Source organism: Canis aureus, chromosome 10 (genome assembly GCF_053574225.1).
Source record: "Canis aureus isolate CA01 chromosome 10, VMU_Caureus_v.1.0, whole genome shotgun sequence".
Lineage (NCBI taxonomy): Eukaryota > Metazoa > Chordata > Mammalia > Carnivora > Canidae > Canis > Canis aureus.
The window spans coordinates 12,353,171-12,378,661 of NC_135620.1; the positions used below are offsets into that span (position 1 = coordinate 12,353,171).

Consider the following 25,491-nt stretch of genomic DNA (forward strand, 5'->3'; position numbering starts at 1 on the left):
GAGCAGGGAGCCTGATGTGGGACTTGATCCCAAGACCTCAGGATCATGATCTGAGTAGATGCTTAACCGACTGAACCACCCAGAAGCCCCTATATGTGGCTTTTTGATTGTGTCAAGGATCATCAACCCTAACCTCTGCCCTTTTCAAGGGTCAACTGTATAGTGATACCGATGGCTTACTATCATAGTGAGATTTAATTAAATGATACTGCCAAGACCTGAACTCTTATTATTCCAAATCATGATACGTTCAGGGTTCTGTCACTGCTGTTGTTGTAGTCAGTTTCTTCACTGTGTTTTATTGCATTTTTGTTGTTTTGTTTCTTTGGCCCATACACTGATTTTAAATAGGGCTCAATGCTGTCCACCTTGACTCAGCTCTTATATTGGTAATTTGGCTTGGATTTTCAACAGCAGCTACACAGCTTACTCCTCCCCCCCCCTTTTTAAAAAATTATTTATTTATTCATGAGAGACACACAGAGAGAGGCAGAGACATAGGCAGAGGGAGAAGCAAGCTCCGGAGCTGTGGGAAGTTCCATATGGGACTTAAACCCAGGACCCCAGGATCATGACCTGAGCCAAAGGCAGATGTGCAACCACTGAGCCACCCAGGTGCCTCAGCTTATTCCTTCTTGTAGACGTTTTACTTCTCCATTATCATATACTGATTCAACACATTAATCCATAGCTTCACCTCTTTTTTGTTAAAACACCATCAAAGCATAGTAAAAGGGAGCTTACCAAGTAACAAAATGTTATCATCAGAAATGGTAGATGATAGCTAAAGAAAATGAGAATCCTTGTTCAAATATTAAAGATTGTCCTCTTTAAATTTGTCCAGTAATTAGAATTACAGGAAAGAAATAATATTTTAGCATTTTTACTCTCAGAATTTTATCACTTATTAATTTAATGTAACAAAAATTATTTCTTCACTTTAAGATTTATATCTGCTTTTTCCTTTCAGAGCAAAAATAATCTTTAAGAGTCAGTATTTTCAATGGTATGATGAAAGCTGGAGGCTTGGAGTGTGGAGGGAGGGATTCAGTTTTACTTTAAATGAATTTACCACAGTGTAGCTCTTTTCAGCAGGCAATAATACTAATTTGGGAGATTTCTTATTACATATTTTTATTTTTATTTTTTTAAGTAGTCTCTATGCCCAACATGGCATCCATGACCCCAGGATCAAGAGTCACATGCTCTATCAACTGATCCAGCCATGTGCCCTTACGTGTAGTTTTAAACAAAATGAATGACATGAATTACATGAGGAATGTCACTAAAAATGTTAGAATATCAATTAATAAGCATCAGTAAACCTGCTAATTTTCATTAAATGTCTTTGAGGTACCTAATTAGATCCTGTGCATTGAAAAAGAAAGTTGCACATTTAGAAAGGCTTTGCATAAAAATGTTTTTAACATCAGAATTTTTATATTCATAAATTAAAAATTTTCATTTTGGTCATGACAGAGTTCTCTTGATGATGCATTCTCCTCTTTAAAATGAAAGAAAAAAATGCCTCCTATTTTATGGTAGAGAGAAAAATGAGAATCCAAATGAGAATTCTACAATTCTACTTTTTTTTTTAAGTTTTGCAAGGTAAGTGTTCATATAAGTTACTCAAATCATAAGGTAAACTTTTCAATAAAATGCTAAAAAGACTGAATAATTGTAAAATTATTTTCTATTTTGGAATTTTTACTCCAGTGGATTCTAGGACTCACCAACTTATTATTGATACCACAGTTTTGAAACCTTCTTGAGTGTTTGTTCAGTGATATGGTTCCAGAGATATGATTTGAGTAAGTCTTATCTATTTCATTTATATTCACTTTTGTCTTTTGTAGTTTTGCAACTTTCAGCTTTATAATAGTCAATTTCTTTCCATGAAGAAGAAATCTTTCACTTTTGTGAAGCAGCAAATTTTTTTCTGTTTTCCTTAAAGAAGAGGTCATTTTCCACTAACATTACAAATCTAACCAGATGGTCTCACAGAAATGGAAAGTTAGAAGGGTCCCAGGGAAGCAGGAAAACGACACAATGGCTACTACAACTTACCATACTGATATAATAAATTTCATGTATGTTTTTTCATGTCCTTTCTTTCTATGTCTTGTAGGGTTTCTTAAATCTCTTCCATTCATACTGCAAATAGAGTTCACATACTAAAATGAGGAAGCTTGCAGGGTGGAGTGTTACTAAAGAAAATAAAAATAGAGTGTTTTTCTAGTTGTGAATGAGAGGCTATTCCCTCTGTGTAGTCAACAACTCTTGCCAGTAAAGGCAGCATCTTCCCCAGAGTCATGCTGGTATGTGACTTGATGGGTGCAGCAAGGTGGATTGTGGAAACTTTTTTACTGCCTTCTACCAGCTTCCTATTTCTTCCTGCAGTAAAACAAAACAAAACAAAATTGTAAAAAGACAGAAAAATCATGTGCATAAAAATATCAAAGGTAGCCTTGAAAGGGAGCTTATGAGTATGCTCTGAGTGGTGTGTGGAAATGCAGACATCTTAATATTGGATTTCATGGAATTTCATGCTACATGTGGACCCCCTCACTTTTTTACTCTCTGTGCTCAGCACAGGGCCCAACACCTAACTGGTCCCCAGAAACTGCTGTTGTTTGTTGGGTGTAATTTTCCTGAGTTATTTGGGACCAGGTAGTTGTCACAACACAGGAAATCATTGCCTTGTCCCCTCATATTATCATACAGTTAATTTTCACATTCCAAAGTCAGAGCCCTGTGAGACTTCAGGAAAGACTCTAAGTGCAAGAAGAGAACCATGAACTAGAGGCCTCTCTCATAAAAGAATGAGTGCTATGTTTCCCTTTGTGCTTTTCATAGTTACATTTTTCTAGTTAAGGGAAAAATGCTATTTTATATCATTTATGAAGTTTTCCAAACCTATCACGAACTGTTTAATTAAGATGGCATGTTTAGAGTCAACACGGCTACTTGGGTTTTATCAAATCAGAATTTCCAGAGGTTGGACCAAGACATCTGCATGTTCAGAAATCCTCCTAGATGTTTCTGATATGTACAGAGTATGACAATGGGTAATCCGGATAATAGGACAGCAGGGACCTGGATGTTTGTCCTTGGTGACACATGAACTAGGGAAAATAGTTCTGTATATTCTTTTTTTTTTTTTTAAGATTTTATTTATTTATTCATGATAGTCACACAGAGAGACAGAGAGGCAGAGACACAGGCAGAGGAAGAAGCAGGCTCCATGCAGGGAGCCCGACGTGGGATTCGATCCCGGGTCTCCAGGATCACGCCCCGGGCCAAAGGCAGGCGCCAAACCGCTGCTCCACCCAGGGATCCCTAGTTCTGTATATTCAATGCCTGATGGTACTATCTATTACTTTTACAAATTTCTCAGACAAAGGAAAGCAAATAAATGTGAGGCTGTTGTCAGTGATTAATGCTAATTTGAACAAATCATAAGATTGGAAAAGTATATATATATTCTAAATTTGAATAAGCTCCATATAAAGTAGTATATATGTGATTAAGCAAATATGACCTTTCCCAAAGAGTAATATCTACCTGAATAAATTGTATTAAATACTAAATACTTTTTAACTCATACACACTTTTTTTTTTCAGATAGAATTCATCCTATTCCCAGTGGATAGAATGAATTAGATAGAATTATAAAGGAGAAAACTGTGTGATATATTTTAAAATTATGCTTTTTTTACTTCTTTCCTTTTTTTATATAGAAGAAAACATATAAATTGAAAACACACTTTTATTGCCACTCCAACCAAGGAATTTCAAGTTTCACTATGTGTATGTCTGTGTCCTTGGGTCTGTCAAGTTGAAGGTGTGAGAACATTGAGCCGGCTAAATTATGCCATGGGCAGGAAATTTTTATTATCATGATAGCTGTGGAGCTGGGCTTAGGGGATAATTTCTCTCTTAAAATCTGTCTCTAAGTATGGTAATTTTCCTGAAATGTCATTATTATGTATTTGGAAGTTAATAAAAATGTTAGGGGTAGTCACAGAAGCAATAACTCAAGCACTTTTCACTTTTGCAGGATTGTTCAGTGATTGGTTACACGATTAAACTTGAATTTAATTTTTCTCTTGTGCAGAGTGTTAATATGCTGAGTCGCTTTTGCTTTGAAGCATTTATCTTTGACCTACAGTATGCTGGTATCCCCTACATAACACTAGGATATCTTTGGATTTACTGAGGAATGGATGAGCTTGAAGATATATTCAAGTGCAGCCATTTTTATATACATCCATAAAAACAGACACAATAGCTGTGTAAATTTACTTAATATTTACAAATAAATAGGTTAAGAATCACAGTCTCCTCTCCTGTGGTAATCAGTATTGGGAAGTGCTCCTTCATTCCCTTCATTCTCCTTTCTTCATCTTTATTTTTTATTTCTCTCCCCCTTTACTATCATTATCTATTGAAGTTCATCAGTCCAATAGAGAATATACTGATCATTTGCAATGGGTTTGTTTCTTATGCCCTAGTGGATAGCTAATCTTAGAGAAGAACCCAAAAAAAGAAGAGGCAACTATTAAACCAACTGGAATTGAATCTTCTTGGAAAACTGGACTTTCATTTCTAAAACAGGAATAGTTGAAGAAAACTAAAGCTTTTGGTCAACATACTCCAAACCTTTTGGGGGGAAAATGACTTTTTTACTTAAAAAATATTCTTCTGGAAAAGAGAAAACCTTGTTTTACTGAATACTTAAATGGGTATGTTTGCCTCTAATCATCAGGTAGAAAAAAGAATATTTAAGGAAGAGAAAATCTACATGAAGTGAATTCAAAAAATTCATTGGAAGAGAAGTCTCTTCAGGGAAATTCTTCAAAGGCAAAAAACACTGTACTGGCTTAATAGTTACTAGCAAAATTTAATATGTATTTAAACCAATCACGCTTTTGTTTAAAAAAAAAAGCATGGCATACAGATTGCAGACAATAAACACATTACCAGTGCGTAATTCTGTCAAAGAAAAATGCACTGAACTGTGTTAACAGGCAAGGAAGACTATTCAAAACTACCGTGGAGTACCTGGATGGCTCAGTTGATTGTCTGCTTTTGGCTCAGGTCCTGATCCCAGAGTCCTGGAATCGAGCCCCACTTTGGGCTCCCTGCTCCGTGGGGAGTCTGCTTCTCCCTCTGTCTCTGCCCTCCCCCGAACTCATTCTCTCTCTTGCTGCCTCACTCTCAAATAAATAACTAAAATCTAAAAAACAAACAAAAAAACTATTACAGTAAGGGAAAGGGAGTAACTTCACCATGGTTCAAACAAAAGGCTAATGGAAAAGTAGTGGGAGAAGTTACATGGGGGATTGCTCAATGTGATGAGGCCCTTGCATTTCTTTAAGATCCTACCTTTTCACAGAGACTAGAGAAGATAGGGGGACTGTCTTAGTCAGCTTGGACTGCCATAACAAAATACCATAGGCTGGGTAGCTTTAACTCCGAGATTTATTATCATATGCTTCTGGATGCTCAGAAGTCCAAGATCAAGGTGGCAGCAGGGTCAGATTCTAGTGAAGACTCATCCTGGCTTGCTGATGATGGCCTTCTACCATGTGCTTGCAAAGCACACTGAGAGAAGAGAGGGAGAGGGAAAGAGATGAGGTGGTATGTTTTTCTCTTTTGTAAGGACACCAGTTCTCTTGGATCAAGCTTCATCCTCGTAATCTCATTTATCTTGAATCACCTTCTTAAAGCCCCTGTTTCCTGGACTGTCAAATAGGGGTTTAGGGCTTCAGCATAAAAACTTGGGGCACACACAATTTAGTCCTTAGCAGGCACTGTCTTCCTTGATGATTGCATTTCAAAGAGATGGCTCCCAAGACCTTGAGAAAGACAGTTCTGGGTTGTAAATCTGGTGAGAGACTGGGAGAAGATTTATATCCCAAAGAGGTAGAGAAGGAATTTACAATTGCCAGTTTTCCAAAGTAAATGATCTAAGAAAAGGGAGGTCAAGGATCAAAGTCAAGAAGAAATACATCTAAAGTTTAGTCAAGGGAACTTTAAAGCCATCCTGGCCAACCAGTGGGTCATCATTGCTTGGTGTCCTCTCTAAGAAAGAAATTACCACAAGTCCTTTCTCTTATAATTTATTCATGGTAAAGCTGACAAAGAATATTAATGCACTAGCCAAACCATGTCCTGGAGGACCCAGGAAGTACTGCATAATGCAATAAGTGGTAACATTTCAATTAATATTTTCAGATTATCTTGCTGCTTGTTAGCTATAGGGGGATAGAAATGGGATCTATATTTAATAATAAATTCTTTGTCCCTCTCAGTATTTTGCTGTCCTTAGGCCAATTATCATTATGTTTATATACATACATTATGTATATATACATACAAATATAATAGGATAGGACTACACACCCAGGTCTAAAATCAGAGGTCAGCCTTCTATTTATCTTTGAATTTAAGGGGCAAGACCAAGTTGTGTATCTGTGTTTTGAGAGAAAACAGAGTCAAGGGAATATAAAGAGAGGATAACACTGAGGAAAGAAAGAAAGAAAAAAAACAAAGAAGGAACGTCTTCTCTTGGTTTGGTATTATTATTATTATCAACTCTAGGTGCTCTTGTTGGCAAATTATAAGATGTTCTCTGTTGCAAATCAGCTGCTCACAAAAGGGCTTTTCAATTTACTTATCATTTGATAAACTTTTAGTTAACTGGATAAAGAATATGAGTGGGAATGAGGTAAGAGGGACGTGTACCTCTGGGTACAAAATTTAAAAGACACACAAAAAATCAAAAGTAATTCAAAGTGGGATTGATATTACTGATTTGACTTTTGGCTCTAGTATGGCTCTAAAAAGCATTGTAAGTGATCCTGTCTTGGTTGAAAATCGTTATATTTTGTTTCCCATGGATTTTCACATTCACATTGGGTTTCAAAAATATCATCTTAAGCATTATATATATTGTTTGCCAAACTTTTTGGCACACCCTTAAATTTTGCAGCCAAGATACATGCCTCACTGTGTCAACTTATCCCTACTCTGCTGGAGGAAAAAGAAATGGTACTTCCCTCTAGATCTAGAATTTTATTTTTCAGTCTTTCTAGTTGGGTAGAGTAAGTCTAGAAAGCATAACTGAAGCAGTGCTTTTGTTGGTGTGTATTAACAGAGAATAACATTGGTCTAGTTAAAAAGAACATTGTTCTTTCCTCACAGGTCACTCAATCACACTCAGGAAGGGAGGATTTTTGCCGAGAGGGAAGTTTGATGAAGAGAAATATCTCTGAGAATGTACAGGAAATTCAAGGGCCCAATTTAATGTCATCAATAGAGAATGTTAAATGGGTAAACTGTTGACTAAGAGACAGAATATGTGATTCTAATGCTACAGTTTTGTCACATTATGTTTCTAAGTCTTTGAAGCCTATCTAACCATCTATAGTCTTCTAAAGAGGGGATTTATTCAGTCTACCTCTTGACATTATGAAGAGAAAATGAATATACCTTATCAAGGTCTAAAATTGTAAATTCAAGTTCCTATATCTTTAGATTATTAAATCTCTCACTGTTTACTTAGTGGATATATATATTTAAAAGGACCCTTTCTGTTTTTATTAAGTTCATAGCCATCACATGTGCAGTTAAAATACACAGAAGCAAATTTTAAAAGGAAAATGTTAAGTGAATGAGAGAGAAGAGAAATATAATATTTCTGCTGGTTTAGGAGGGACTTTTACAAAACTGTAACAGTTCAAACAACTCTTTTTGCAATTTACCATGCTACTATGGTAGCATGAATTAATGTTTGTATCAGGTTGGCAGACTTTCTGTAAAGGGCCAGACAGTACATATTTTCAACTTTTCAGGCTATGTGGTCTCTGCTGCAACTACTCAGTACTGCCATAGTAGTAGGAAGGCAGCCACAGGCAATAGCAAACAAATGGGCATGTTCCAATAAAATTTTATATACAATAATAGGCACTGGGCCAGGTTTGGTCTACAGACCAGAGTTTGCCTCCCCTTGTGTTAGAAGCTTCTACATGCTTTATTGAAAACCTACAAACTAGGTTGTCTGTAATAGTGGGCCATAAAGGAGTTATGTCTTTTATTGAGATGAGTATCCAAGCCATTATTTACACACAAATGAACCTTCATGGCTAATGGCTTTGGAACAGTTCCCGTGTCTGTACCTAATCTTCTCTTTTAGCATTCTGTACCAACAAGATTATTTAATGTCAGATGTTATTTTAGGTAGATGCACTATCTCTGTTTTGCCATATTTTGCCCCAATATAAACTTTTAAAGTGTCTTGAAAATTTGATACTTTATTGAGGGCCATGAAGCTTAAGGACATTTCTATTGGAGGACAGTTTGTTTTATTGGCCATAATAAATACTTTTTAATGGGTCGGTGACTTAGCCAAAACCATAGAATTGAGGTGGCCTAATGTGGAAAGGTGGCTAAGTAGTTATTTGGTTTTCACTTGTAGTAAGCTATCTTCCCAGTTTAGGGAGAATTTAAGATAGCTGTAGGGACAGAGGTTAAATGATGCTGAAATAACACTGTTTTTAAAATTGGGCTGCATGTTTGGAAAAGTTCTTATGAAAGAGATAGTACTTTGCTCTATGTTTATTCCAATTAATGGCCAATCAGATATTATAAATGATGAGCAGGAAATTTATTTACTAATCAATGTAAAGTATCTTTTATTTGTAAGGTTATTTTATTTTAGGTTTTTTTTTATTTGTAAGTTTTATCATGTGGAGACAGGATTCATAAAACAGAATGAAATACTAAAATACCAATGCCTTGCTTTTCTAAAGATTATTGTAGAAATGGTATATATTTGAATTTAAATTACTGAGATTATGATGTATTATCATGGCCATGCCTTTGGAATGCCTATAGGTAACTAACCCCCACTGTTACAACTTGAGTAAGGACAAGGAAAACAGTGTTTTCCCCCAAAAGAAGTTGAAAGTGGTTTTATCAGTCACATGATTAAAATCATGTGGAATAGCCAAGATTTCAAGAACTTTTTCTTTTTTAAAGATTTTATTTATTTATTCATGAGAGACAGAGAGAGAGGAAGAGAGAGGCAGAGGCACAGGCAGAGGGAGAAGCAGGCTCCATGCAGGAAGCCCGACATGGGACTGGATCCTAGGTCTCCAGGATCAGGCCCTGGGCCAAAGGCAGCGCTAAACCACTGAGCCACCCAGGCTGTCTGAGAACTTTCAAGTCAGAATAAACCTCAGATTATTTGCTCAATTGTTTAATTAGAGAAGAAGAAGCCGATTCCCAGAAAATATGAGATTTTACTAAAGTTTACACGCAGTATATTGCCAGATTTGCCATTAGTGTTCTGATCTCTTTCATCCCTGGGCTCTGCCCTTAGAACTCAAACTCATCCACAGTTAGACATAGTTATGCAGATTCACGCAGTTGATACCACAGGATTGTATGAAAATGAAAATCCCAGAGTTAGCATTCAGGTACTTCTAGTGAGTGTTTGCAATGTTTCGTGCATAGCTAGGTTGATGAAATTAGAAAGTTTGTATTTCTAATGACATCTTCCTTAGTTTTTTAAAAAAAAATTTTTTAGTTTAAATTCAATTATCCAACATATGATAATACATCATTAGTTTCAGATATAGTGTTCAATAATTTACCGGTTGCATATAACAGTGCTCATCACATCATATGTCTTTATTAGTTTTAATTTCTTTAACTTATTAGGCTAGATAGGTTAAAATGGCTAAGAGCAAAATCTCAGGTCAATTGAATTTCCTGGAAACTGTCTTAATTTACAATTGAATGAGAGTGTAGGTATTTGGCACGTGGCCCATTAATGTTAAAACGCTCAACTGAAGTAGATAGTGTTATATTTTCTTCTCTTGGTTCCTCATTTTGGTGTCACCTCGAAAGGACAAGCATTTATCTCCACACCTCTTTCACGGCCAGAACTAGTATGAGGCACCTCAGACACACAAGTCAAGGAGAATTGGACTTGCCAAGATTCCCAAATGAAGCAGCTCTTTGGATTTTGTGGCCTGGGAGTCTCTTTCTCTCACCATCTTCTCAGCCCTCTCATTTTCTGCTGATCTCTTCTCTGACAGTGTATGGAGAGAGTGACTGGCAGTTTCTCTCTACAAGGCAGTTTTACTTCAGAGAAGAAACGTGACAGTGATACCGTAGAGTATTAATAATACTTTAGTCAGAATATTTTGCAATTAAAACATTCAGATTGTGAGAATTAAGCAGATATAGATATAATGTATAGTTCAGATAATATTCCCCTGGCTATGTGACATAGGTTAGCCAATAATCAATGGTTTCTTCAGAAAGATCTCACTATAGGCGGAATCTCCTCATCTTACACATGTAATCACAGAGCTCTAGCCAGGCTTTCTATGATGCTCTGTATTCCCTGTTTTTATTCAAATGCCTCTTCAATTTCATATTCTTTTTTTTTAATTTTTATTTATTTATGATAGTCCCAGAGAGAGAGAGAGAGAGAGAGAGGCGCAGAGACACAGGCAGAGGGAGAAGCAGGCTCCATGCACCAGGACCCCGACATGGGATTCGATCCCGGGTCTCCAGGATCGCGCCCTGGGCCAAAGGCAGGCACCAAACCGCTGCGCCACCCAGGGATCCCTCAATTTCATATTCTTATTTCCTTCTCTTAAGTCTTATTCTTCTTCCTATTTAATATACTGTATACACTGAAGAGAAGGGGCAGAAGGGAAAAAACATTTATTGAACTTTCTGCTGGGTGAGCCCCTGGTTAGATATTGTCCATCTGATAATCTCATATATTTACTTATTATATTTATAAGATGTCATAATTTATTTTTTTTCTATGAAAAGAATTCTTAAGAAGGTCCTAGAGTTCATGGCTCACAATAATAAAGGCTTAATTTCTCCCTTTTGCACAGATTTCAATAACAAAGGGTTTTTTTTTTAATAGTTATATATGTATAGGTATAAAACCTACATGTTCCTGAGCAAATCTGGCATTGATTTCATCTAGCTTTAGCTCAAGAATAATAAGACTCTCTCTTTTTGTCCTTAGGACATAAACACAGGTTTCTTACTGAATTCAAAGATATAGGCATCTATCTAGATAGAAATAGGTAAATAGTCCATTGCTAGGGTAAATAAGGTGCAAACCACTTAAGTACAGCATCTATGTTACAGCCACAATTATTCATTTTGGCTGAAAATGATTGATCTGAAATGAACCAAAGCAAGAACAGACTGCATCATCGCTGAGTAGGTCACATTACAGTCAGTTTACTTTGTACACATTTACCCTGCAAGAGAAATCATTGAATGTGTTCTCATGTGTATGTCAGAATAACCCAGTAGTGAATGAATGAATGAATGAATGAATGAATGAATGAATTCCCTTCCCATTGTAGGCCAGAGAGGCCAAGGGCATAGCAAGTAGTAAAACAGCTTGAAACTCAACCCTATTGGACTCCAAAGATCATTCTTAAATCCAGCTATACCATTCATGAGTTTCACTATATGTGTTTCTTTATTTTCAGCGCTCCTCAATTGAAAAAAAAATTCAATAAAATACATGTCATATAAAATTTCCCATCTTAGGGGGCAGGGCAAGCTAGCCCAATGTACCTAGATAACTTTCAAATCGTCCTGAAAACCTACGAATTCGACCTGAGATTTAAAGAGAGAACAGCTGGAACCTACAGAGAGAAGAGTTTGCGCTTCTAACAAGGTAGGAAGGTGGAAAACATAAAATAGAAGAATCCAGTGGGGGATGGGGCAGGCAGAGCTGGGCTCAGCGGGCAGCGAAAGCCTCGGGCCGGGGAAGCCCAGCCCTGGAGAAGCAGGAACTGGAACAATCTGCATCGGAGTCTTCCCGCAGGGAAAGGACCTCGGCAAGAAAGTTGGGCAGAGCCGCAGCTGGGGCAGGGAGCCTCCAGGTTCCCGGGTCACTAACAGAGGAGGGGGCCCCGGGGAGAGCACCCGCAGGCTGGGGGCCGGTCTTGGTAAAGGGCTGGGGCGCGCCCGGCGGGGCCTCGGGAGCAGCTCGGGTGGTGGCTCTAGGCGGAGGGGCTCCGGGGCGCGGTTCCAGTGGCGCAGGCCCCAGATCCCAGGGCTCTGAACAGACACAGCCCGGGACAGGCGGAGGTGGGAGGGCACAGGACAGCGAGGACGCTCCTGCCACCGGGCACCCCCGAGCTGTGCAGCTCAGCGCCCCCCACCCCCGGAGCATCCAGGCCAGTGTGGACTGGGAGCCTGCGGTAGTTACTGGGGGAGCTGACTCCAGAGCTGGACAGCTGGCAGTGGTCAGTGTTGTCCCTCCTGCTGTTACCCTATGCCTGGGACAGGGCAGGGCTGCCAGGGAACAAAGGCCTCACAGGATAAATATCTGCCACTGAGCCCTGCACCTGGCAGGAGGCCGAGTGTCTCCAGCAGGTGCACACACCTGAGAATCAGCGCAGTAGGCTCCTCCCCCAGAAGACCAGCTGGAAAGACAGAGGAAGAGTAAGTTCTTGGCCGAGCAGCTCTGGAAAGCTTCATGGGCAGTTGAGGGATTTGCAGTATATAGAACCAGAGGATACCCCTGCTTGTAGTTTGTTTTGCTTTTTCTTCCTTTTCCCGGTACAACTCGTTTTTAGCCACTCTGCGCTGAGCAAAATGGCTAGAAAGAAGAACTCACCACAAAAGAAAGAATCAGAAACAGTACTCTCTGCCACAGAGTTACAGAATATGGATTACAATATGTCAGAAAACCAATTTTGAAGGTAGAAAAATATAAATTCAACCTGAAAAAAGAAAAAAATGTTAAAAGAACGAACAGAGCCTCTAACAATTGTGTCATAAGATCAATAGCTCTAACACTCATGCCAATGACATCCCAGAAGGAGAGAAGAGATTAGCACAATATATATCTTAAGAAATAATGCCCAAAGATTTTTCAAATTTTGTGAAAGACAATTTTACAGATTCAAGAAGTTTGTGCATCTTATAAAACACGCATAGGATCTGTCTAATGGAAAGCACAAATACTGATAGAAAATAAGACCTAAATGTGATAAGTATAAATGGAGAAACATACATAGTATTCATGGTTTGGAATGCCCAGCGTGTTAAAGATGTCAGTTCTTTGATCTAAAGATTCCATGTAAGCCCTATTAAAATCTCAAGAAGATTTTTATGTATATGTTTACAAGTTTATGTTAAAATGTATGTGGAAACACAAAGGACTTAAAATGGTTAAAAAAATTAGAAAAGATACATCGAATTGGAAGAAAGATACTATCCATTTTTAAGGCTTATCGATACCTACAGCAATCAATACAATAGCAAGTCCATATCCAGACACATAGACCAATGGAACTTGAAATAGGGAACCTGGAAATAGACCCATACAAATGTGATTAGCTGATTTTGATCAAAGTTACAAAAGCAATTCAGTGGAAGAATAGCCCTTTTTTAAAAAAAGATTTAGAGAGTGAGCATGCCTGCGTGGTCACATGGACAAGTGGGGGAAGGGGCAGAGGCAGAGGGAGAAGCAGACTTCCTGCTGCCAGGAAGGCAGATGGGGACTTCATCCCAGGACCTCAAGATCATGACCTGATACTTATGTCTATACTGATAATACATTATACTCATACATACAGGACCAGTCAGACATTTACACTAGGAGGAAGGAAACTAATGTCCACATAAAACCTTGGCACTATTGCCACTGAAGCTTTGAAAGCACCAACAACTTGGGACGCCTGGGTGGCTCAGTGGTTGAGCATCTGCCTTCCACTCAGGGCATGATCCCAGGTCGGGTAATTGAGTCCCACATTGGGCTCCCCACAGAGAGCCTGCTTCTCCCTCTAACTATGTCTCTGCCTCTCTGTATGTCTCATGAATAAATAAAAGCTTCAAGAAAATCATCAATAACTTGAAACTTTCTAAAAATTATTTTAAATATCAGACATAGAAACCAAGGGGTTCGTTAAAATACATATATACACACTTGTATGTATACATATATACGTATATATGTCCAAAAGTCAGCCAGCAGTTTCAAGCTTTAATGACTTCAGAAGTGCTAAGCTAAAAATGATAGACCACCATTTGAAAGTTGAACTATTTTAATTTCCTTTCTCTTATGTAGTTTTGTGAACTATAAAGAACATTTTTTTTGTTTCTGTCCCTCCAGTTGAAGACAAGCAAAGTGACAAAGAAAAATTAAAATTAATCTTTGAAAATACACAATTAAAGTGTAAGTTATAGGCAAATAATTCAACATGCAAATTTTATTTCTAAAAACTTTTTTATTTTTTATGTTTCTAAAATTAGTAAGCTTAAAACTGGATTATGACTTTGGGGCACCCTTGTGGACACACATTTGATCATCCCTGATGAGGGTGTTCCATCCTCTCTCCTATGACTGTATATCAAGTGTTTGTAAACATACATGTGCCCAGAAAAGCCAAGCAGGGTATTTTCTTTGCTTTTGTTTCATTTGTGCAGTAGCTTTTCCTCTCTCAGTAATAAGAATGTCTGTCCCCCAGTCAAATAACCAGGCAGGTGAACGTATTAGACAACGATACAGAGAAAGATATATGTGCATATAAAGGAAAGGATATAGAAAAATAAGTAAAACTGTTAACGAAGACTACACTGGCGGAAACTTGTGGGTGCAAGTACAGGGGAGGAAGGGTATGGATTACAATCTACCACATAGTCAGAGTCTTCAGGCACATATTCATGGATATAAGATGTCGAGGAGGGAAATAAGTTAGATGGGGTGAAAAATCTATAGCCAGGCTGGAGAGTAAGACTATGAGCCAGGTGTTCACACCTGCAGTAAATGCAAGGGATTTGAGAAGCCGCAAGCAGAACTCAAACTAGATTCTTTGTCAAGTTAGCAGTCTCCTCCCCCGAATCCTGCCAAGCTGTCATCAATCTTCTGCTCCACTGGTGAAAGCTCTAGGTAGGAGAAATGTGTTTTCCACAGTACTAACATCTCTAGCAATACCGCCCTCTTCCCCACAAGGCAATATTGCAGGGATTTTCAGCGGTGCCTGACTCTGGCAGGGTGGGGGAGAGTCAGCAGGAGCAGAGACTCTTTCCTCTCAGGGCTCCTGAGGGCCTGGTATTCCCCGCATTCCTTGGGCTTCTCAGGCCTCTCTGTGGATATTTTCTCCAGAGCTGGGCACCACATTTCTCCAGGTAACTGGGAGCAGCTGCAGAGGATCAGGTACATCCATCTTTAGCCGGTCCTCCCTTGATGCTATGGGACTCATGAAAACGTCTGTACTCCCATCAGACTGCAGGAATGTGCTGGATACTGTTGTTTGAAATCTTTGGGGTGATGGGTCTGTGTGGCTGTGAGAAAACCAAAGCAGAGAAGAGGATCATTCAGTGAGGAAGGCAGCTTTTCTTATTTTTATGATAAATGTTCATTCGCTCTACATGATTCAAAAGATTCAGGGCAATTCCCAGGCTCCAATCTAACTGACTTTTGGACCCCAGAAGATGAGCCTTTCCTATATCCCATTGACTAAAAAGCCATACTCTCTCTCATTCATTTTGCAACGTCTTTGCAGCTTCGTCTACGTTTAACCCCTCTAATGACCTCTTAGAATAAGGCACTCGCAGCTGTATCGAGAATAAAGAACAAGATATGGGAATTGTGAAACTTCATAAAAGAATATGGGGATCTTCCAGGAAGCAACACATTAAAAGTTGCCAGAAATCAGGGAGCCTGGGTGGCTCAATTAAGCATCCGAATTGATTTTGGCTCAGGTCATGATTTCAGGGTTGTGAGTCTAAGCCACGTGTCAGGTTCCTTGCTGGGGGATCCTGCTTAAGATTTTCTCTCTCCCTTCACCTCCACCCCCTCCACCCCCATAACCCTGGTTGCTCTAAAAAAAAAAAAAAAAAAAAAAAAAGCAAGCCAGAAATGCCAGAAATGGTCCATAGCAGAAGAGTAGCTTCTTTGTCTCTCTTCTCCAGTTGCATCTGACACTTTAAAGGAAGCAGCCAGAACTACTGGCTCCTAGGATATATTAAATAGGAGTCCTCTGGTTGTTTCTCTCAAGTGGTTGTAACTCCCTAGCAGGTTCTTCCAGGTATGAAACTCACAACATGACATCTGAGATCTCACCCTCACCCAGGAAAAAGGTGGGACTGTGACTAGCCTTCATACTAACCCTTGTCTATCTCTGCTCTGCCCTTGAAAGGGAGGTAGGCCCAGGGCTAAGACTCCTGTGACACCTGGTTTATCTAAGGAATAATGGGCCCAGGCTTCTCTGCCCTACTTGACTAGTCTTGTCCTTACCCGACTCCTCAAAGGCATAGGAAGGAAGCAATCTCATTAATTCATCATCCATCAAGTATTCCACCCCAAGTATATATTCCTCTGAAGAAAATTATGCATCATAGTTATTATAGAACCCAGGGAGACATTGCTGGTGGATGAACCTTTTCTCAGAACCCTGAGTCCCAGGCATCCTCGAGGTGTTCTCCTAGCCCTAGGGCCCTCACCTCTTTGACCATGTGGCCTCCAGCAGTCCCTGCTTCCAGGGAGTCTCCTTTTTTCAGTGTAGTGGTAGAGAGGATACGCTGGTGTACGATGCTCTTTAGACTGCATGTGAGTGTCTTGCTGTTCCGCATGGTGAGACCCACCTTCTTCTCCTCCTTCTTGGGAGAGCAGTGGATAGAGTGGAAAGGGGTCCTCTGCTCCTGTTACTGCTGGTGCACTGGTAGTGGCGGGGTGGTAGATGTGTATAAATAGAGGTGGGTACGAGGGTTGTTTAGAGAAGATAAAGAAAGCCCCTTGGTAGAGTCTGGTTTACTCTACTTTCCCTCTCTCAGGGGCTGCAGAGAGTCTGTTTATTAGCATGAAGACATGTTCATGCCAGAATGATGTTCTTTCTGGCCTCAGTGTGTTCTCTTCCCGGTATTCTCCCCCCTTCTCTTCTTTGCCCTGTTCTTCTTGCTCTTCAGGCAAGCTAAGGCCAGATGGAAAGTATGGCAGCTAAAGCCCTCAGTGACCCCATGCTGGACGTGCTCCCGTAGGGCCTCTAAGCTGGGGAAGACCCGGCAGCAGCCCATGCACCTGAAGCCACTATCGAGGGCCACAAGCCATTCGGGGGTCTTGGCCCTGGAACATTCCTCCACAGCTGGAGTCTCTGCTGGGCTGTCAGCCTCCTCCTTTGCCTCTTGAGCTTCACTGTTCCAGCTGGACTCACTGCCAGTTAGGAGTTCCTTCGTACACACATGAGACGGGGTGACTTCTGTATGGACCTTTTCAGGAAAGGCCATTTCTTCTAGTCTTGCCTTCTTTGAGGGAGGCCCCTGCTCTTCCTCTGAATCACTTAAGACAGCCACCCCCCTTTTCATTTGGACATGCATGTAGTAAATTTTCATGAGCCTTTCCTTCTGTGGTTGTACTGAGGGCTCAGAGGGCTGAGTACTACTGACCAGATGGAATGGAAATGAGACATATGGAAAGGGCGAAGAAGTCTCATGTTGCTCAGATTGTCCAGGATGAGAAACATCTTGGTGTTTTTGATGGCTTCCTACGAAAGAGAATTTCAAACGTAAGACAAATAGAGTCTGTATGTGACGTCCGGAGGTGTCAAGGTGGCCATGAGAATATTCCCATGCAGATGTGTGGAGCAGAAGTCTGTACACATGTGGTATTTCGGCATTCTATGAGTGGTGTGTTTTATTTGAGGTGTGTACCTGCTATAACTATGCGGGGATGTGGGTGTAGTGTGTCTTGTGGACTTGCATGTGTGTTTTGGGACACATCTGGTTGAACGCTTCCTTTAAGATTTTATTTATTTATTTGCGAGAGAGAGACAGAGAGAGACAGAGAGTGAAGAAGCAGAAGGAAAGGGACAAGCAGACTCCTTGCTGAGCGTGGAGTGTGACATGGGGCTGGATCTCACTACTTTGAGATCATGACCCGAGCTGAAACCAAGAGTCGGATGCTCAAATGACTGAGCCACGCAGGCACCCCTGGTGACTGTTTCTGATGTTACTCAGAGGTGACAGTGAATGAGTGTGTGCATGTGTGTTACATAGTGTGACAGAGCATGTGAACAAGTGCGGGGATAATGCTGTTTCCTGTTGACACTGTAGCTTAGAATGCCAGCAGAAGTGACCTGAGCTCCTGAATATGCTGCTCTGTGAAGTGCCCGAGTCTTCATGAGTGAAGTGGCATGTGGATGAGAAAGGCTGTACATGAAAGTCCATCCTCCTCACGGTATATCCATTTTCTGCAGTTTGGCTTAGTGTGAGGGAGTTAAAACAGGTGATCTGTACAAGGGGTTGTGAAGGACTTATGGTATTAGTGTGTGAGTGGATGAGTCTGACTGTGTGAGGGAATGAAGGGACAAGGGTGTAGCTATGCCATGCCAGAGACTGGGAAAGTGAATGAGGAAGGAAGGCAAGGAGAAAAGGAAGGAGAAATGGGACCAGAACTGGTAGGAAGGAATACAGATGCAGGAGTGTGGGTGAGGATGAGTTCATGCACCTCTGAGGGGGAAGGGTGTGATGAAATGTCCACACCACTGCGGGGCTCTACTTGACCTGAAGCTACAACGGTGACTGGGTCCTCCCCCTGAAGCTACACTCCCTTTCTGTTCCTCTGCAGGGGCTTCAGTCCTAGTCCCTCTGCCCTGAAGCCCTCTTCTGCTTTCAAGGGGAGAATAAGATAAGTCAGGCTTGGGCTGAGCAGCTCAGTTGTACCTGCTATCTCTGCTCAGAGGCGACCTGTGTATTTCCCTTACCATCCTCTTTAGCGAGGATAAACTTACCAGAAGGGGAGATGCAGACGTATTCTGAGGAAGAAGACTTTTCTTCTGCAATCTCACTGCCAGGAGAGACCACATATGACTCAGGCTGAGGCACATTCTCTTGGTTCTTCCAGAATTCTGGGGAAAGGATTAAAAACAAAACAAAACTCTGAGATATGGCATCTTCTGGAGTCTGTGTCAACTCAAAGAGCTACACTGAATGGATATTATTAGTTAGACGTCATTACCACACATGAGACTTAACTCTCATAGAAACTAAGGTGACTTTCTTCATTGAAATGCTACGATTTTCAGGTGACTTTATCTTTTAAAACTTCACTTACTCCTAAATATAACTAAATAATAATTAGTAAAACTGTGTTTGTAGTGAATGACCATGATATTATCTCGTGAGATTTCTGGACATGTGTAGAGAGTATTGGACACTTAGAACCATGCCGGTAAAACAGTATGCAGTCACTAAAGTAGGATATTCTCAGCTTGGTTTTCCTTATAGGACACTGTGCAATGAGGGGGCATGGGGTGCAATTTTATGAAGAATTCTGCATGTGTATCTCTCTACGTATGTACTGATATCTGGTATCTATCTATTAACGCTTAAAAACACACGGAGGAGGTATGGATGGATAGATGGATGGATAGATAGATAGATAGATAGATAGATAGATAGAGGGCAGCCCCAGTGGCTCAGTGGTTTAGGGCCACATTCAGCTGGGGGTGTGATCCTGGAGACCCAGGATCCAGTCCGACTACAGGCTCCCTGAATGGAGCCTGCTTCTCCCTCTGCCTGTCTCTCTCTCTCTCTCTGTGCCTCTCATAAAAAAATAAATATAATCTTTAAAAAAGATAGATATATAATGTACAAATGCAGGTAAAATGAATTTTCAAGGTTCCCGGGGAACCCTGGTGCTGGAAATGTTCAAATTAAGACTTCGCAGTCATGGCCCAAACTTCCTTTCCGAAAATATATTTCCACATTTCTCTTAGATATTTTATCTTCTCATTCAGATCTTTTATGAGCTTCTTCCAAAGAAGACAGGGAGGCCTCCCTGGTACATTTCTGCTTATTAATTAGGAATACAGACCTTGGATAGTCCTCGTGAGAAGGGGTCCTTTATGGCATTGCGGGGCATAGGCTCGTAATTCTAATTTTTGGCTAACATGCTGCCTCACCTCCCTGCCTGATTTCCCCCCAGCCCCTCCCACTCCCACCATATTACCTCTGTCAAAGAGCTTGTCTGCAGGAGAGATACGGGAAATATATTCTGAGTCTGAAACTTCTGCCCTCTGGCTGTGGCCTTGGGCCAACCCAGAGGGTCCAGAAAGTAGAATGTCTTCATCTGTGTTTAAGACTTCTGGGAAAGAGAAGGACAATCAGATAGATGATATCTTTGCCTCCATTAAACATTCGAGAAATACCATGTATAATAACACACACAGCACTTGTTCCCAGGAAGATTATAGTCTGGCTTCTATCCAAAGGTCTAAAATCTAGGTACCTAAAAATATTTGCTGGAATGAAATGTCTGGTTACCTAAGAGAGCATGAGAGCCCTAGGTTGTTTCCTGCAGTTGATCAGAGGCTCAAATTCTTGCCTGGCACATGGTAAGGTGCCCATATTATTTGTTATTACTACTCCATTTACCACAAGAATAAATGCAGAGCAGGTATGTCAGTACAGGTCTTCAGTCTGCCACCTGTGGTTTATGATACCGAGGTCCTGCTGCCTCCGGGGAGGGTTAGGATTTACAGGGAGGAATGACAGACTGCGATCTGTTGGCCTCCTCTTCCACATATCTGCTCCTGTGCTCCAGGGACCTCACCTGAGGGCTCTGCTGGACAGCTCTGCAGGACTGGAGACTCCAGGAGGATCCCCAAAGCTGACTCCAGACGGCACTTCCCAGCAATGGGCACAGCTCCCCTGTCAGGAGCTACGGACTGGCCAAATGGCTCAGCTGTCACTTGGCCTAGGTAGTGGTGTCATCTTCCTCATGTTCCACACACATTGTTCTGATCAGCTTTTGCCTCTATACTTACCATACTCATAAGCCTACCACTAAACTTTCCCAATTAACAGCTAAATTCTAAGTTGTTGATTGTTTTCCTAGTAAAATATGTATATTTCTGGGATCGGGTTTTACCTCTATCATGAACTTCAACACATCCCAAAAATCGCCAGTTAGTTGTTCTTCCTCTTAATCTACATTTGCAAACTCAACTTTCAGTAAATAGGTAAATTTCTGTTCCTGATAAAATAACTCAAACATATTAAGTCTCTTCCTATGTTTAAAAAGTTTATTTAAGCTTGTACCCAAATTTAACATCACAAAATGCACCACTTTGTCTCTTAGGTCACTGGAGAGTATCTGGTAGGTCATGTTATAGGCATGAGACAAGTCAGTGGGGGGTGGATTATTTTTTAGAGACGTAGTATGTGTACCGTGTTCGGTGAGTACTGTCTGATTGTGTACGTGTCTGTCATATTTCTTCAACAATTTTATTAGGAGGCGTACGGGTGCCATGGCCATTCTACGTAAAGGTAGCATGAGCATCATATATTAGCGAATGGTACTGCATAATCCCGTATATGTAAAGGTGGTATGAGTGATCTGGGTGTCATGTACCACTGAGGTTCAAGTTGTGACATACTGTCTATTTGATTTATGAGAGAGATATGGACCTGGGTAATTTTGTGAGATCTGTTGAGATTGTGAAAGTGCTAGGATAGAGGCAAGGATAGAGGCAAGACCTCACGCGAGGTCCTAGATTGTGGAATTACCTGAGGGGTCTAAGCGACCTGGGACAGAGGAGTTTTACACGATGTTATATGATTGTGTGGCTTTGTTCGCTGTTAATGTGAAATATGAAGTTCTACAAGAGTGAGATTATTTGTGTGAGTTTGAGATGATAGTATCTAAGGAATGTCATTAGAGAAGGCAAACTTGAGGAATACATATGCTGCAAAATGAGTTGTGAAGGTTCAAGATATGAGGATCTGAATTTATGAGTCTGTCGGAGAGTATAAGGAAATGGGAGCAGAGGGATGCCTGGGTGGCTCAGTGGTTGAGCACCTGCCTTTGGCTCGGGACATGAGCCTGGCTTCCTGGGATTGAGTTCCACGTTGGGCTCCCTGAGGGAGCCTGCTCCTCCCTCTGCTTATGTCTCTGCCTCTCTCTATATGTGTTTCTTGTGAATAAATGATTAAGATCCTTAAAAAAATAAAAAGAAAAAGAAAAAGAAAAAGAAAAAGAAAAAGAAAAAGAAAAAGAAAAAGAAAGAAAGAAATGGGACCAGAGAATGGGAAATGAAAAGACAAGTGTCAATAGGGGTAACTGTGAGAGGATTTTGTGCTAAGCCTAGTAGAGTATGTGATGGAATAAATATTCCTGTGTGCTCATGAGGGTTAGGAGGTTGTTGGAGAAGAATCGAAGGGTCTCTTTCCAATCTCTGCCCCTTCTTCCCCCATGAAAGGACATATGCTAAGGAGTTCAGTCCTCTCTTAGCGAAAAAGCAAAATCTACTGGTTCCTTCTTGGATGCCCTATCTGTTCTTTGCTGGCCCATTTCACACCAGCTGTCAGAGATTTGCCCACACTATGACCAACACAATTCATCTTCTCAGGTTCAGACTGAGTTTATATTTCCATTTCTCAGAGAGATCTGACATTTCTTTAGACTCCACCTTTGCAAACATGGCCCTGCACTTATGGATATTTGTCCTCTCTGAGATTCCCCTTGAATCTCCAGGCTTTGTTTTATATAGATGCAATGAACATCTCCTGGAGAGAAAAAAGACCTTGTGTTATCCCTCTCATCTGGACATGGGCTTGGATCACTTTATATCTCTCATCTATGAGTCTGTAAATAGAAATGCTCAGCTGGAGCCTCAGCCATGCTTACATCTCCCTTTGCCACTACCCACCTCCAGTTCAGACATCTCGACTTACCCGTATTCTTATTGTCAGAGGCACAGGGGAGGTCACTTGAGACAACGGCACTGTGTTCTTCCTGTGAGGTACTCTCACCAGGCTGTGGAGTATCCTTTTGCTTCTTTAAGATTTCTGTAAATTGAATTAGAATTAAAAGATATATCTAGTGTTTCATATATTCAGTGCACTTGGATTGCTTACTCTGTGTCAGACACTCATGGATAGTATAGTCTCTTTTCTGGCCAAAGCTCCAAAATAGAAGTATTCGACCATTTTTACTTTTTCCCAAGTGCTCATGGCTAGCTGGATATAATATATGTACATTGTCTTTATTGAGGTCGCTGCGGTGTGTCTTGAAATTGTGTCATCACAGTGTACAGTCCATATATTTTAGTATTTGTTTCCCTGACTATACATACGTCACTGTGTCTCACACATTTCATCAGAAGATGCCCATATCCTATCTGCAGAGTCCATAATGTTACCTTTAAGGCCCAAGGGACTTTGCAGATATTATTAGATTAAGGACCCTGAGATGGGAACATTATTTGGGATTAGATGAGCGGTCCATATGCCGTATTTTAGACTTCTGACCTCTAGAACCATAAGAGAATAATACATTTTTGTTGTCCTTAATCCACTGTTTGCGGTAAATTGTTAAAGCCTTCGGTAGATGATAATAAATGCTCCACATACTCTGGACTGACTAGGGGCTTTACAAACGGGCAGGCTCTATTTACCTGATTTCCTTTCTTTTCTGAGCGTAGAGTTGTTTATTTGAGTCAATGGTGCCACCCATTCTTTGTGCAAAATAAGGAGCTTAGAATACTTGAGCTCCCAGTCATGTTGTATGGGACTGTCATCCAGTACTTCAGTTACATCTGTTTGGTGGATTATCTGCGAATCAGTGATTCCTGGTTTGGGTGTGGAAATCATCAAAACCTACTGGCATTCAATCACAGACTTCTCAGCTCACCTTCCGTTCCTGGCTTCCATTTCATCTTTCCAAATACGTTCTGTGTTTTCAAATTTTTTATCTTTTATGTTTTCTACTTTTTTATCTGAAACCTGTCTTTTTTTCACCCTTCTTTTCTTTATGATGTGACTGTTCTTTTCATCCAGCACATTATGTTATATTGTTATTAGATAATTGCTGTGGATATGGTCACTGCCTGACAGATCACCATTCTTTTGAAAGACGGTGTGCTTCTCCCCAGTTGCTTTAACATCTTTGTTATTGAGGTTCTGAATATTGGCTTTAGTGTCCTTAGTTTAGTGGGGATTTATTTTTGCCATTTCTGTAACGAGCTTCCTAATAATGTTTCCTGATTCTAAGGGTTTGTATCTTCCAGAGTTCTGAAAAAAAAATCTTGGCAATTACTTCTTTATCTGTCTTACGTTCTCTGTTTTATTCTAAACAATCATTAGTTTGATATATCATACTTTCACATTTTATCCTCATTTATCTTAATCCTTTTTTTTGTATTGCCAATGTATTGATCACTCTGATTTATATTTGTAAGTAATTCCCGGCTCTAGCATGGCTCTAGCCTTCAGGTCACAAATGTTCTTTTCCTCTGACAAATGTGATGTTTAACTCATCCACATTTCTTATGATTTCTAGAACATTATTTCTCATTTCTAAAACTTGGTTTTTTAAATCTTTTTATTGATAGTGTTTTATGTTTTTACATGTTTAATAACTGTAAACATTCTTATTTACCATTCCTATAGTTCAAGTAAATGATTTTCTTTGAAGCTAAATCTTAGTGTTCATTGTGTTTGCAGAATCTACTTTAGATTATGTGTTTTGTAGTTTTGCATGGGGAGCTCATGTTCCGTAAGTCATTACCTATAAGACTCTTTTACATGGATGACTAACGATTCAGAGCTCTTTTACATTTCTTCAGTGAGAAATTACTAGAGTACTGAAATCTTTGGTTTAATTTTACATTAATTCTTTGCTTGTAGGTTTAACTGACATACAGCAATTCTGGATACATCCCTCAATAAATGATATTTCCCAAAATGAATGCACGGACTTTCTCTCTAACGTCTGATAGTGAAAACTGTTTGTGTTCCTTTTGTTTTTTGTTTTTGTTTTTTTAGATTATTTACTTATTTATTCATGAGAGACAGAGGGAGAGAGAGAGAGAGAGAGAGAGACAGGCAGAGAGAGAAGCAGGCTCCATGCAGGGAGCCCACCAAGGCACTGGATCCCAGGTCTGGAGGATCAGGCCCCGGGCTGAAGGTGGCGCTAAACATCTGAGCCACCCAGGCTCCCCCATGAAAACTGTTTGTATTCAGTTCCTAGTGAGGATACAAAAACAAGAGACTCGGATTCCCAAGTAACAGATGAGGATAAGATTATAACTGGGTCTGATGTGTACCTTTCTCCCACTAGCTGAGAGATGCTTAGCTGGGTGTCTACCAGTCTGTTCAGGCTCCCACTGCCCTAATCTTCTTGACTTTGCATGCCTTTCCTTGCTCCTTACCTGCAGAAGACAGATGACTCAAGGAGGAATAGCAGGAGAAGTATTCTGATTCAGAGGATTCACCTTTTGCCACAGGGACCAGAGTATTGTCTTCCAAAGAGGGGCCAGGTGGTGGATCAAATTTGCTTGATTTTGAGATTCCTAAAAAATTCAATATAAGTCAGAAAAGCAGCTGGTTCCATTCTGTTCCCCCTCCTATACTCTTCTGCCTATCCTATTCTTCCCATTGACTTCTATGGAAATACTTACTTTGTTCTGAACAGAAATTCTT

General features: G+C 40.3%; 1 protein-coding gene across 7 annotated transcripts in view; it reads right to left on the minus strand.

Moving 5' to 3' along the window:
• Positions 1-25,491, minus strand: part of LOC144321971 (uncharacterized) — a 444,052-nt gene that overhangs the window by 414,482 nt on the left and 4,079 nt on the right. For 5 of the 7 annotated variants that reach the window (XM_077911348.1, XM_077911351.1, XM_077911352.1 and 2 more), the window contains 6 exons: positions 25,221-25,361; positions 22,744-22,857; positions 20,018-20,152; positions 18,798-18,914; positions 16,516-17,552; positions 14,278-15,354 (listed from right to left, as the gene is read on the minus strand). In XM_077911348.1, coding sequence (XP_077767474.1) covers positions 16,912-17,552; positions 18,798-18,914; positions 20,018-20,152; positions 22,744-22,857; positions 25,221-25,361 — 1,148 coding nt within the window. In that variant the 3' untranslated portion in view covers positions 14,278-15,354; positions 16,516-16,911. Of the gene's footprint in view, positions 1-14,277; positions 15,355-16,515; positions 17,553-18,797; positions 18,915-20,017; positions 20,153-22,743; positions 22,858-25,220; positions 25,362-25,491 lie in introns of those variants that run through there. The other 2 variants (XM_077911347.1, XM_077911346.1) reach the window with 2 other exon arrangements.